General features: G+C 38.0%; 1 protein-coding gene across 1 annotated transcript in view; it reads left to right on the top strand.

The window, feature by feature from the left end:
• The window catches only part of LOC128696976 (WD repeat-containing protein 20), a 131162-nt gene that overhangs the window by 32250 nt on the left and 86537 nt on the right, over positions 1-12375 (top strand). Inside the window, 2 exon segments of the mRNA XM_070090318.1 lie at positions 11179-11285; positions 11287-11362. Coding sequence (XP_069946419.1) covers positions 11179-11285; positions 11287-11362 — 183 coding nt within the window.

Genomic DNA, 12375 nt, shown 5'->3' with positions numbered 1-12375 from the left:
TAGCAGTCGGGGTAACTGGGTTCAGTGTGAGAATGGGGGACTCAGGAGTGGGGAAACTGCTGTAGTGGGAGATGAAGACTTTGAATTTTTCTTCACAAAAAATAGAAGATTTACTGTTATGCAGACTACTGCATTAGTGCAGAAATGGTATAAATAATATCAGCGCACTTGTGGAAGACTATTAGACTCACCAGTTGACGTGTATCGACGCTTGGCATGATTTGTGTACTTTCGAACTTTGGTAAAAATTGAACATTTCTGCTACTTTGAGCTCAATTTCAAGATACTTTTCTTTGTGAAACCAATCAAAATCATCTCAGTTTCCATAATATGTCTTCCATTCTATTAAACAAGACCAGGAAAATTAGAATACAACCATAAATAGCATACAAAAATACACTGCAAAGTCGCTGTTTTAAAGCAAAAGCACGGTCGGAGTTTTTTTTTTCATGCACTGTGTGCTGCAGGAATTTTTTTATATTGCACACACTGACCACATAGACCCATTCTTTCATATGTAGGCCTATCAGCTTTCTCTCGCTAGATTTCAAGGAGCTAGAATTTATGGTACTAGTACGGCACCAACCCTGGCGCGCACCAACTTTGAAAGGGTTAAAGAAATCAAAATGGATATATTATGCCAACGGATTTAATTTTATTAACACTTTTGCTGTCTGTCATGTAGAACTACGTACTACTTTGAGGCCAGTGTTTGTCATGTAGCTCTGTGTCTTGAGCTCAGCTCACTCAGATAATCTGTGAGTGGTAAATTTTGGCCTAGATGTGAGAGAGAGGGTCTGTGTGGGGAATGTGCACCATATAAAAAAAAAATCCTGCCCCTTGTAGTGCATAATGGAAAAATAAAACTGTTAGGTAAAATTACACAAGTGCAACTAATGGGTCATGAGTGCAACTAATGGATCATTTTATTGTGACAACAGTTTGTTCTCCAGGAGCTTTATCAAGCTGTTACCTAACGGCTTGATAATGCTCCTGGAGAGTGAAACGTTGCCACAATAAAATGTCACATTAATTGCACTTGTGTCCTTTTACCTGACATATTGTCAGCAATTCTACCAACATTAATAACAAAAGTAAAACTGACCGTGTGTATAGTTTAACCCTTTGACTGTTTTGGTCATATATGTATATACGTCTTACGAGCCACAGTTTTTGACGTATATATACAGTGGGCCCCCACCTTACAAACGCATTGCGTTACGTTAAATCTGCCATACGAAGCATTTGAACGCAAAAATTTTGCCTCGCCTCACGTTAAAAAACTCGCCTCAAGTGATTCGTCTGGGACGCGTCCCACGTGTGGCCTCAGTGCCAGTGTTTACAAACCAGCCAGTGCGGTCGCATCCACGCATACATATGGTACACTTCACCTTATCCCAGTGTTTTTTGTGCTTGTAACTGCAAAATAAGTCACCATGGGCCCCAAGAAAGCTTCTAGTGCCAACCCTGTGGTAAAAAGGGTGAGAATTAGTATGGAAATTAAGAAAGATTTTGAAGGGTTTGGGGCTAACCCTGAGAAGCCTATGCCAGTTGTGGAATCCATTGTGCCTACTTCAAAGATTAAGGAAATGTGTGCAAAGTGGGTTGAAGTGCAAACCTTTATGGATGAAAATCACCCTAACACAGCTATTGCAAGCCTTGCTGGTGACTATTACAATGACAGTGTTATGGCCCATTTTAGGCACATCTTAAAGAAATGGGAGGTACAGAGCTCTATGGACAGATTTGTTGTGTGACAGAGGTCCAGTGACTCTCAAGCTGGTCCTAGTGGCATTAAAAGAAGAAGGGAAGTAACCTCGGAAAAGGAATTGATACCTCAAATCCTAATGGAAGGGGATTCCAGTTCTAAACAATAACAACTTCCACACACTCCCCTCCTCCCATCCCATCAATCATCACCAGATCTTCAATAAAGGTAAGTGTCATGTATTCTATTCTTAGTGCATGTCTTCCTAAGTTTGTGTGTATTAAAATTAATATTTCATGTGGTAAAATTTTTTTTTTTCAGGCTTTTGGGTGTCTTGCACGGATTAATTTGATTTCCATTATTTTTTATGGGGAAAATTAATTCGCCTTACGATAATTTCGTCTCATGATGAGCTCTCGGGAACGGATTAATATCGTAAGAACTCATAAATTCTAGGGGCTTCAAATCAAGCAGGAGAAAGCTGGTAGACCCTCATGTGAGAGAATGGGTCTGTGTGGTCAGTGTGCACCATATAAAAAAAATCTTACAGCATGCAGTGCATAATGAGAAAAAAAACTCTGACCATTTTTTTTAATTAAAATGCCAACTTTGTGGTATATTTTTGTGTAGTGTTTATGGTTGTATTCTCGTTTTCTTGGTCTCAGTTGATAGAATGGAAAATATATTATAGAAATAGAGGTGATTTTGATTTGCTTTACTATGAAAAGATCCTTGAAATGGAGCTCAAAGTAGGGGAAATGTTTGATTTTTGCCGATGTTCAAAAGTAACAAATGATGTCATTTTCCAATAAATGTCCAAGTAGCCATTCTAATATGCAGTCATGAATAGGTTGACATTACGTATTTATACAATTATTGCAATATTGCAGAAGTCAGCATAACAGTAAATCTTCTATTTTTTGTCTGAATAAAAATTCAAAATAGAAAGCAAGAGTAATATCAGAGGGGCCTGGAGACATGACTGATGAACAAAGAAAATGTTATTTTAGAGCCAGGAATGTCTGCATTGTTCATTCTGGACCCCATTTTGAAATTGTCATATTTTTTAATTTTTGTGAAATTGGCCAAATTGCCAATTTCTGACCACATTATTGGGCAGTTGAAATCGGTAAATGGTCAGTTTCTTGTACTCAGCCGATAGAAAAAAAGGAGTTCTAAAGAAATAGCTATGAGTTTGGTTGACTGGAATAATGGAATTAGCGGAAAATAGGGCTCAAATTGGGCGAAATCGCTGATTCGTAAATATCGCTGAGGCTGCTAACTTCGCGAGAGCATAATTCCGTCAGTTTTCCATCAAATTTCGTTCTTTTGGTGTTATTACAATCGATAAAAAATTATCATTTCATAAGAAAAATTATTTTTGGGAGGTGGGGGGGGGTTGAATTTTGCGACACCAGGAGACACTTCAGGGTTTGGGGTTGCAACAGTCAGGGGGTTAACACAATGACTTTGCAGTGTTTTCTTTGATTTATTTTTTTTATGGTTTTATTGACTTGGTATCATTTGATAAAATGGAAGATATTTTTAAAATATAGATGATTTTGATTGGTTTAACCCTTTGGGGGTTGCCAGGCCGTCTCAGAGACTTGTTTTCAGGGTTGCCAAAATTTAAAAAAAAAATTATTTTTTCTTATGAAATGATAGAGAATCTTTTCCCAATCATAATGACACCAAAAGTATGAAATTTGATGGAAAACTTACGGAATTATGCTCTCGCGAAGTTAGTGGTCTCGACGATGTTTATGCATCGGCGATTTTGCCCACTTTGAGCCCTATTTTCGGCCAATTCCAATGTACTAGTCCACAAAAAACATAACTATTTCGCTAGAACTCCGTTTTTTCTATCGAATGAGTACAAGAAACCACCCATTTACCGATTTCAACTATCCAATAAAGTGGTCAGAATTTAGCAATTTTGCCAATTTCACACAAATTTCAAAAGATACCAATTTCCAAATACGGTCCAGAATAAACAAAAAAGACATTCCTGGCACTAAAATAACATTTCCCCTGTTCATTAGTCATGTCCCCAGGCCCCTCTTACATTTCTTTTGCTTTCCACTTTGATTTTTTATTCTCACAAAAAATAGAAGATTTACTGTTATGCAGACTACTGCATTAGTGTAGAAATGGTATAAATAATATCAGCACACTTGTGAAAGAATATCAGACTCACCAGTTGACGTGTATTGGACGCTTAGCATGATTTGTTTACTTTTGAACATTTCTGCTACTTTGAGCTCAATTTCAAGGTACTTTTCATTGTAAAACCAGTCAAAATCATCTCAATTTCTGTAATATGTCTTCCATTCTATACAATGAGACCAGGAAAACTAGAATACAACAATAAATACCATACGAAAATACAGTGCAAAGTTGCTATTTTAAACCAAAAACACAAAGTTGTTTTTTTTATCATTACTCACTTTGTGCTGCAGGATTTTTTTTATACTGTGCACACTGACCACATAGACCCATTCTTTCATATGTAGGCCTACCAGCTTTCTCTTCCTAGATTTGATGGCGCTAGAATTTATGCGTACTAGTACATCAAAAACCCTGGTGTGTAAGCCGTACTAGTACGGCCGAAACCCCCAAAGGGTTAAGGACTGGAAGTAGCTTGAAATTGTTTTCAGAGTAGCGGAAATATTAAATTTTTATTGGTATTCCAGAGAACGGGTAAGGCCCCTTCTACAACCCCCAATCTGTTTGATGGGTTTTTAACCCCTTGACTGTCGCAACCCCCAATCCTGAGGTGTCTCCTGGTGTCGCAAAATTTAAAAAAAAAAATTATTTTTTCTTATGAAATGATAGAGAATCTTTTCCCGATTGTAATGACACCAAACAAACGAAATTTGATGGAAAACTGACGGAATTATGCTCGCGACGTTAGCGACCTCGGCGATATTTATAAATCGGCGATTTCGCCCACTTTGAGCCCTATTTTCGGCTAATTTCATTGTTCCAGTCGACCAAACTCATAGCTATTTCTTTAGAACTCCATTTTTTTCGATCAGGTGAGTACAAGAAACTGCCCATTTACCGATTTCAACTACCCAATAATATTGTCAGAAATTTGCAATTTGGCCAATTTCACGAAAATTAAAAAATATGACAATTTCAAAATAAGGACCACAATGAACAATGCAGACATTCCTGGCTCTAAAATAACATTTTCTTTGTTCATCAGTCATGTCTCCAGGCCCCTGTGATATTACTCTTGCTTTCTATTTTGAATTTTTCATTCAAACAAAAAGTAGAAGATTTACTGTTATGCAGACTACTGTAATAATTGTATAAATAACATCAACCTATTCATGACTGCATGCTAGAATGGCTAGTTGGACATTTATTGGACAATGACATCATTTGTTTACTTTTGAACATTGGCAAAAATCAAACATTTCCCGTACTTTGAGCTCCATTTCCATCTTCCTTTTACAGTGGAACCTCAAAAATCGAACTTAATCTGTTCCAGGAGCTAGTTCTAAATTCGAAAAGTCTGAAATTCGAAGCAGTATTTCCCATAAGAAATAATGGAAATACAATTAATCCGTTCCAGAAACCCAAAAATGTTCACACAAAAAATACATTATATAGAGATTAATTACAGTTTTACATACAACAAATACTATAGTTTTTAATTATGTATAGTAATACATATAAAATAACATTTTTACTTACCTTTACAGTGGACCCCCGCATAACGATGGCATCACATAGCGATTTTTCCGCATACCGATTACTTTTATCGCAAAATTTTTGCCGCGCATACCGATTAAAAACCCGCTTACCGATTTTCGTCCGAGACGCGTCCAATGTGCCCTCAGCCAGCCTCACATGTGCCGGCCGTCCCATTGTTTACCAGCCAGCCTCCGCGGTAACATCCAAGCATACACTCGGAATATTTCGTATTATTACAGTGTTTTCGGTGCTGTTTCTGGAAAATAAGTGACCATGGGCCCCAAGAAAGCTTCTAGTGCCAACCCTGTGGTAAAAAGGGTGAGAATTAGTATGGAAATTAAGAAAGATTTCGAAGGGTTTGGGGCTAACCCTGAGAAGCCTATGCCAGTTGTGGAATCCATTGTGCCTACTTCAAAGATTAAGGAAATGTGTGCACAGTGGGTTGAACTGCAAACCTTTATAGATGAAAATCACCCTGACACAGCTGTTGCAAGCCGTGCTGGTGACTATTTCAATGACAATGTTGTGGCCCATTTTAGACAAATCGTAAAGGAACGGGAGGTACAGAGCTCTATGGACAGATTTGTTGTGCGACAGAGGTCCAGTGACTCTCAAGCTGGTCCTAGTGGCATTAAAAGAAGAAGGGAAGTAACCCCGGAAAAGGACTTGTTACCTCAAGTCGTAATGGAAGGGGATTCCCCTTCTAAACAGTAAGAAGATAATGCTCTCCCCTCCTCCCATCCCATCAATCATCACCAGATCTTCAATAAAAGTAAGTGTCATTTAATTGTGCATGCCTTTTTCAGTTTGTGTGTATTAAAATTAACATTTCATGTGGTAAAAAAAAATTTTTTTCATACTTTTGGGCGTCTTGCACGGATTAATTTGATTTCCATTATTTCTTATGGGGAAAATTCATTCGCATAACGATTATTTCGCATAACGATGAGCCCTCTTGCACGGATTAAAATCGTTAACCGGGGGTCCACTGTATTGAAGATTGGTGATGGCATCTGGAAGATAGGGAGGAGGAGAGAGGGAGTTGGGGTTAGTGTTTGGAAGGAGAATCCCCCTCCATAAGGACTTCAAGTAAAGCCCTCTCTGGGGTTACTTCCCTTCTCTGTCTTTTAATGCCACTAGGACCAGCTTGAGAGTCACTGGACCCCTGTCTCACAAAATAACTGTCCACAGTCCTCTGTTTCTGGCGCCTCTTTAACATTTCCCTAAAATGGGACATGGTTCTGTCACTGAACTTGTTGCAAAGATGGCTTGTTTCAGCTTGCTCAGGGTGGTACTTCTGCACAAACATTTGGACATCATTCCACTTGGCACAAATTTCCGTAATCTTTGAAGAAGGCATCGCATCCACTCCCTATATTAACACCTTTTGCAACATCAGCTTCCTTGATTTGTTCTTTCTTTGACAGGATAGAACCGATGGACGACTTGTTTTTCCCATACATCCTGGCAAGCTCAACAAGTCTCACACCACTCTCATACTTCTATATTATTTCCTTCTTCACATCTATGGTGTTTCTCACTTTATTTACCACAGGGGTACCACTAGCAAGTTTCTTTGGGCCCATGGCAGCTTATTTCACAGTCCCACAAGCACTAAACACAACAAAATAATCGTAAAATGCGTGAATGAGAGTGCAGGTTAGTGTTCACTCAAGCATAAACAAAGCTAGACTGCTCACGGCACCTGCGCAGGGACACGGACAGAGAGGGCGGCAGACAGGTCCCGTACCCGGCGGTCCGAAAATAGGGGCACGTTCAATAATAGGGACATTGTCCGAAAAAATGGTCCTATTTTTGAAACGTTCAATATGAGATACATTCGATTTTTGAGGTTCCACAGTATAGTAAAATCAATCAAAATCACCTCTATTTCTATAATATATTTTCCATTCTATCAAATGAGACCAAGAAAACGAGAATACAACCATAAATACTATACGAAAATACTGTAGACCACAAAGTCAGCATTTTAATTAAAAAAAAAACGGTCAGAGTTTTTTTTTCTCATTATGCACTGCATGCTCCAGGATTTTTTTTTATATGGTGCACACTGACCACACAGACCCATTCTCTCACATGTGGGCCTACCAGCTTTCTCCTGCTTGATTTGAAGCCCTTAGGATTTATGAGTGTATTCATATGTCAAACACGGTACCTCGTAAGACGTATGTATACGACCGCGACAGTCAAAGGGTTAATAGGTCTGATTCAATTCTTGGGATGCTGTAAACATGAACAATCTTACCTGGTTATATGTTGTTATATGAGAAATAGAGGAAATCTTCTTTTTTTGTGTGAATAAGAATTCAAAATGGAGAGCAAGTGTGATATAGGAGAGGCTTGGGGACATGACTAATGAACAGAGATGTTATTTTAGTGCCAGGAATGTCTACATTGTTTATTATGGACTGTTATTTTCAAATTGGCATTTTTTTTAACCCTTTCAGGGTCCAGAGACCCTGAAAGGGTCCAAGAATTTTCAAAAAATAATTTTGGTGTTTTTTCTTATGAAATGGTAGAGAATATTTTTCTGAAGGTAATAAAACAAAAAGTATGAAATTTGATGGAAAATTGAGGAAATTATGCTCTCGCAAATTTTGATGTGTCAGCGATATTTACAGATGGGCGATTTTGCCGATTTTGACTCCCATTTTAGGCCAATGACATTATTCCAGTCGACCAAATTCTTAGCTAGTTCACTAGTATTACTTCTATCGATTGAGCACAAGAAATCGCCAAGTGAACAGTTTCTACTACAAAATAAAGTGATCGGAAATTGGTAATTTGGCCAATTTAAGGCAAAGTTCAGAATATTCCAATTTCAAAATAGGGTCCAGAATAAACAATGCAGGCATTCCTGGCACTAAACTAACATTTCCTCTGTTCATTAGTTATGTTTTCAGGCTTTACAAATGAATTCCATTTTTATTTTTTATCCACATTATGAATTTTTATTCAAACAAAAAAATAAAAGATTTACTATTATGCAATATTGTAATAATTTTATAAATAATATCACTACATTTGTGAACGTATATTAGACCCACCAGCTGGCATGTATTAGACGTGTGAGGCCATTTGTTTACTCTTGAACATCGGCAAACATTTAACATTTCCATTACTTTGAGCTCGGTTTCAAGCTATTTCCAGTACTAAAACCAATCAAAATCATCTCTATTTCTGTACCATATCTTCCATTCTATCAAATGAGACCAAGAAATCACAAATACAACTATAAAAAACATATGAAAAAACACTGCAAAGTCGCTGTTTTAATCGAAAATTACGTTCTCGTTTTTTTTTCTCTCATGCATTGTGTGCTGCAGGATTTGTTTTAAGTTGTGCACACATACCACATAAATGTATTCTCAAATATCTAGGCACAAATTTACTGCTCAGCTTATCAGAGTGAGCTGAGCTCATGGCATAAATCTATGGTTTGGACCCTCAACTCAGAGCCATAGAACTATGGCACGAACCCTGAAAGGGTTAATTTTACCAAATTCTGATCACTTTATAGGGTGGTTGAAATAATTGAATGGGTGGTTTTTGTCCTCATTCAACAGAATGGAAGGCATACTACAAAACAGCTAAGAATTTGGTCAACTCGAACAATGGAATTGGCCTAAAATAGGACTCGAAGTGGACGTAATCACCAGTGCATAAATTGTGCTGAGACTGTTAACTTTACGCCAGCATAATTTCATAAGTTTTCCATAAAATTTTATAATTTTGGTCTCAGTACCTATTTTTAACGTTGAGAGCACATTTTATTTTGGGGGTATGGACAGTGATAGTGTTAAGCCTTTCACTATCCAGACCCCAACCCCCCAATCTGAAACTGGCCCACACTGTCCAAGATTTAAAAAAAAAAAATATTTTTTCTTATGAAATGGTAAAGACTTTTTATGAAGGTAATAAAACAAAATGTATGAAATTTGATGAAATTACACTTTCGTGAATTTTGCTGTATCAGCGATATTTACTCATCAGCGATTTAGCCCATACTATTGGTTCCTATTTTAGGACAGTTACATTGTTCCAGTTGAACAAATTCTTAGCTGCTTCGCTAGTATGTCTTCCATTTTATCGATTGAGCACAAGAAATCATCCAATAACCTATTTCAACTAGCCAGTAAAGTGATCAGAAATTGGTTATTTGGTCAGTTTCACATAAATTTCAAAATATCCCATTTTCAAGATAGGGTCCAGAATAAACAATGCAGACATTCCTGGCACTACAATAACATTTTCTCTGTTTATTAGTTAAGTTCCCAGGCTTTACACATGAATTCTATTTTGAATTTTTATTCACACAAAAAATAGGAGATTTACTGGTATGCATTGCATCGATACCATGCCTAATCCTTCTAGGGTAGGGTAGGTGCCTGAGCCCGAGCTTTTAGCTCATAAGACTGTCATTCCCATTTGCCCCCTTGGGGCGGGGATGGCAGACCAGAGAGGCCTAGCTTGTGGCTAGGCCTGGGGACAGTTGGTCCCAAAGATGAGGAGGTACTTGTACCTCCTCCCATGGGAGACTTAGGCCTCAGACACTCCCTAAAGAGGGAGCCAAGGCCGGGCCACCACTTGGAAAAGGCCCGGGCCGGGAGAATACTGGCTAATCTTTAATAATAATAATAACTGGTATGCAGTATTATAATACATTTGTAAAATTATAACAGCGCATTCATGAACGCATACAAGACCCACCAGTTGGATGTGAATTGGACGAGTGATGTGATTTGTTTACTCTTGAACATTGGCAAAAATTGAACATTTCTGCTACTTTGAGCTCAATTTCAAGCTATTTTCAGTCCTGAAACCAATCCAAATCTGTAATATATAATAAATGTATGGAAGAGGGTAAGGTACCTAGGGATTGGCAAAGAGCATGCATAGTTCCTTTGTATAAAGGCAAAGGGGACAAAAGAGAGTGCAAAAATTATGGGATAAGTCTGTTGAGTATACCTGGTAAAGTGTATGGTAGATTTATTATTGAAAGAATTAAGAGTAAGACGGAGAATAGGATAGCAGATGAACAAGGAGGCTTTAGGAAAGGTAGGGGGGTGTGTGGACCAGGTGTTTACAGTGAAACATATAAGTGAACAGTATTTAGATACGGCTGAAGAGGTTTTTGTGGCATTTATGGATTTGGAAAAGGCGTATGACAGGGTGGAGAGGGGGGCAATGTGGCAGATGTTGCAGGTGTATGATATAGGAGGTAGGTTACTGAAAGCAGTGAAGAGTTTTTACAAGGATAGTGAGGCTCAAGTTAGAGTATGTAGGAAAGAGGGAGATTATTTCCCAGTAAAAGTAGGCCTTAGACAAGGATGTGTGATGTCACCGTGGTTGTTTAATATATTTATAGATGGGGTTGTAGAAGTAAATGCGAGGGTCTTGGCAAGAGGCGTGGAGTTAAAGATAAAGAATTGCACATAAAGTGGGAGTTGTCACGGTTGCTCTTTGCTGATGACACTGTGCTCTTGGGAGATTCTGAAGAGAAGTTGCAGAGGTTGGTAGATGAATTTGGTAGGGTATGTAAAAGAAGAAAAATTAAAAGTGAATGCAGGAAAGAGTAAGGTTATGAGGATAACAAAAAGATTAGGTGATGAAAGATTGGATATCAGATTGGAGGGAGAGAGTATGGAGGAGGTGAATGTATTCAGATATTTGGGTAAGCTCACTCTAATCTATTTGCTTTTATTTTTTATAGATATGTTGCTACAAAACCTATAATTTTTCAGGCAGCAGACCTAGCAAACCCATAGACAGAGGCTTACAACAAAGAAGATGTTCCAACTCCCGACTTCAATGCGACAACAGCAAATGCTGATGGAGTTTCCTTGCTAGTGGACTCTTAGGGGTCAAGTACAACTTATAGACCCCATTACCAAGGAAGTGAATAAAGCATATAATGCTGGGAGGTTAGTATTGCTGAAATTGTAAGTGTACCCCAAGTCTGCCTTAGGTGGGTATCTGAGACTACCCCTGCAGCTGGGTCTGGGACTATGTGATGACCTGATCACTTTCTTGTATGGCTGCAGTCGTCATGACAACCTAGTTAATCAGGTATTTTCTTTAATGAGGATATAATCCACCACTTAATGTTGCAGAATAGCCATGTATCCTTTTGATAAAGTGTGAAGAAGGAAGGGGACGTGTCCTCTATTTTCTCCCTATAGACTTGGAACTGATGATTGCCTCTCCAGGTTCTAGAAAGCAAAAGCAGGTATGTACAGATGTGAACTATGAGAAATATTCTTAGTATTTATATAATCAGAAGAAAGTACTAATTCTGAATGGGTCAAGTGCTAAAGTGGTATTTGAAAAGAATAAAATATTTTAAATTTATTGACTATAGACTATTGTGCTGTATTTTAGGTATGAACATGGTAAAAGTTAGTCTTGAAAAGCATTGCTTGTGAAGACCACAGTACACACATTATCTTGGACTAAAGTTAAACTATCAAATTTTGTTACATACCTAGTATTTGGGACTGTAAAGAGGTTTCAGGTGGTGTAGGTATTCAGGAAAGGTAAGTTTGATGTACAGGCATTTCTTAAAAACAAATGTGTTCCATAAAATGCTGTTAAGAGAAATTACAGTAAAGAAAACCCATGGAGATAAATGATATAAAAGTTTATCAAGTTACAAACAGGAGTAACGAGTAAATGAGTATATATAGGAAGTTAAGTGGAGAATGCTGGGTAGATTGGATTTGAGGCGAACCTGCAAGGGACTGCCGAGAATGTTTGATAGGTTGGATATGGTGGACCCCGGTTAACGATATTTTTCATTCCAGAAGTATGTTCAGGTGCCAGTACTGACCGAATTTGTTCCAATAAGGAATATTGTGAAGTAGATTAGTCCATTTCAGACCCCCAAACATACACGTACAAACGCACTTACATAAATACACTTACATAATTGGTCACATTGG

The sequence above is a fragment of the Cherax quadricarinatus genome, chromosome 31, assembly GCF_038502225.1.
Source record: "Cherax quadricarinatus isolate ZL_2023a chromosome 31, ASM3850222v1, whole genome shotgun sequence".
In the NCBI taxonomy this organism is placed as follows: Eukaryota; Metazoa; Arthropoda; class Malacostraca; order Decapoda; family Parastacidae; genus Cherax; species Cherax quadricarinatus.
This window is presented reverse-complemented; position numbering and strand designations above follow the sequence as displayed.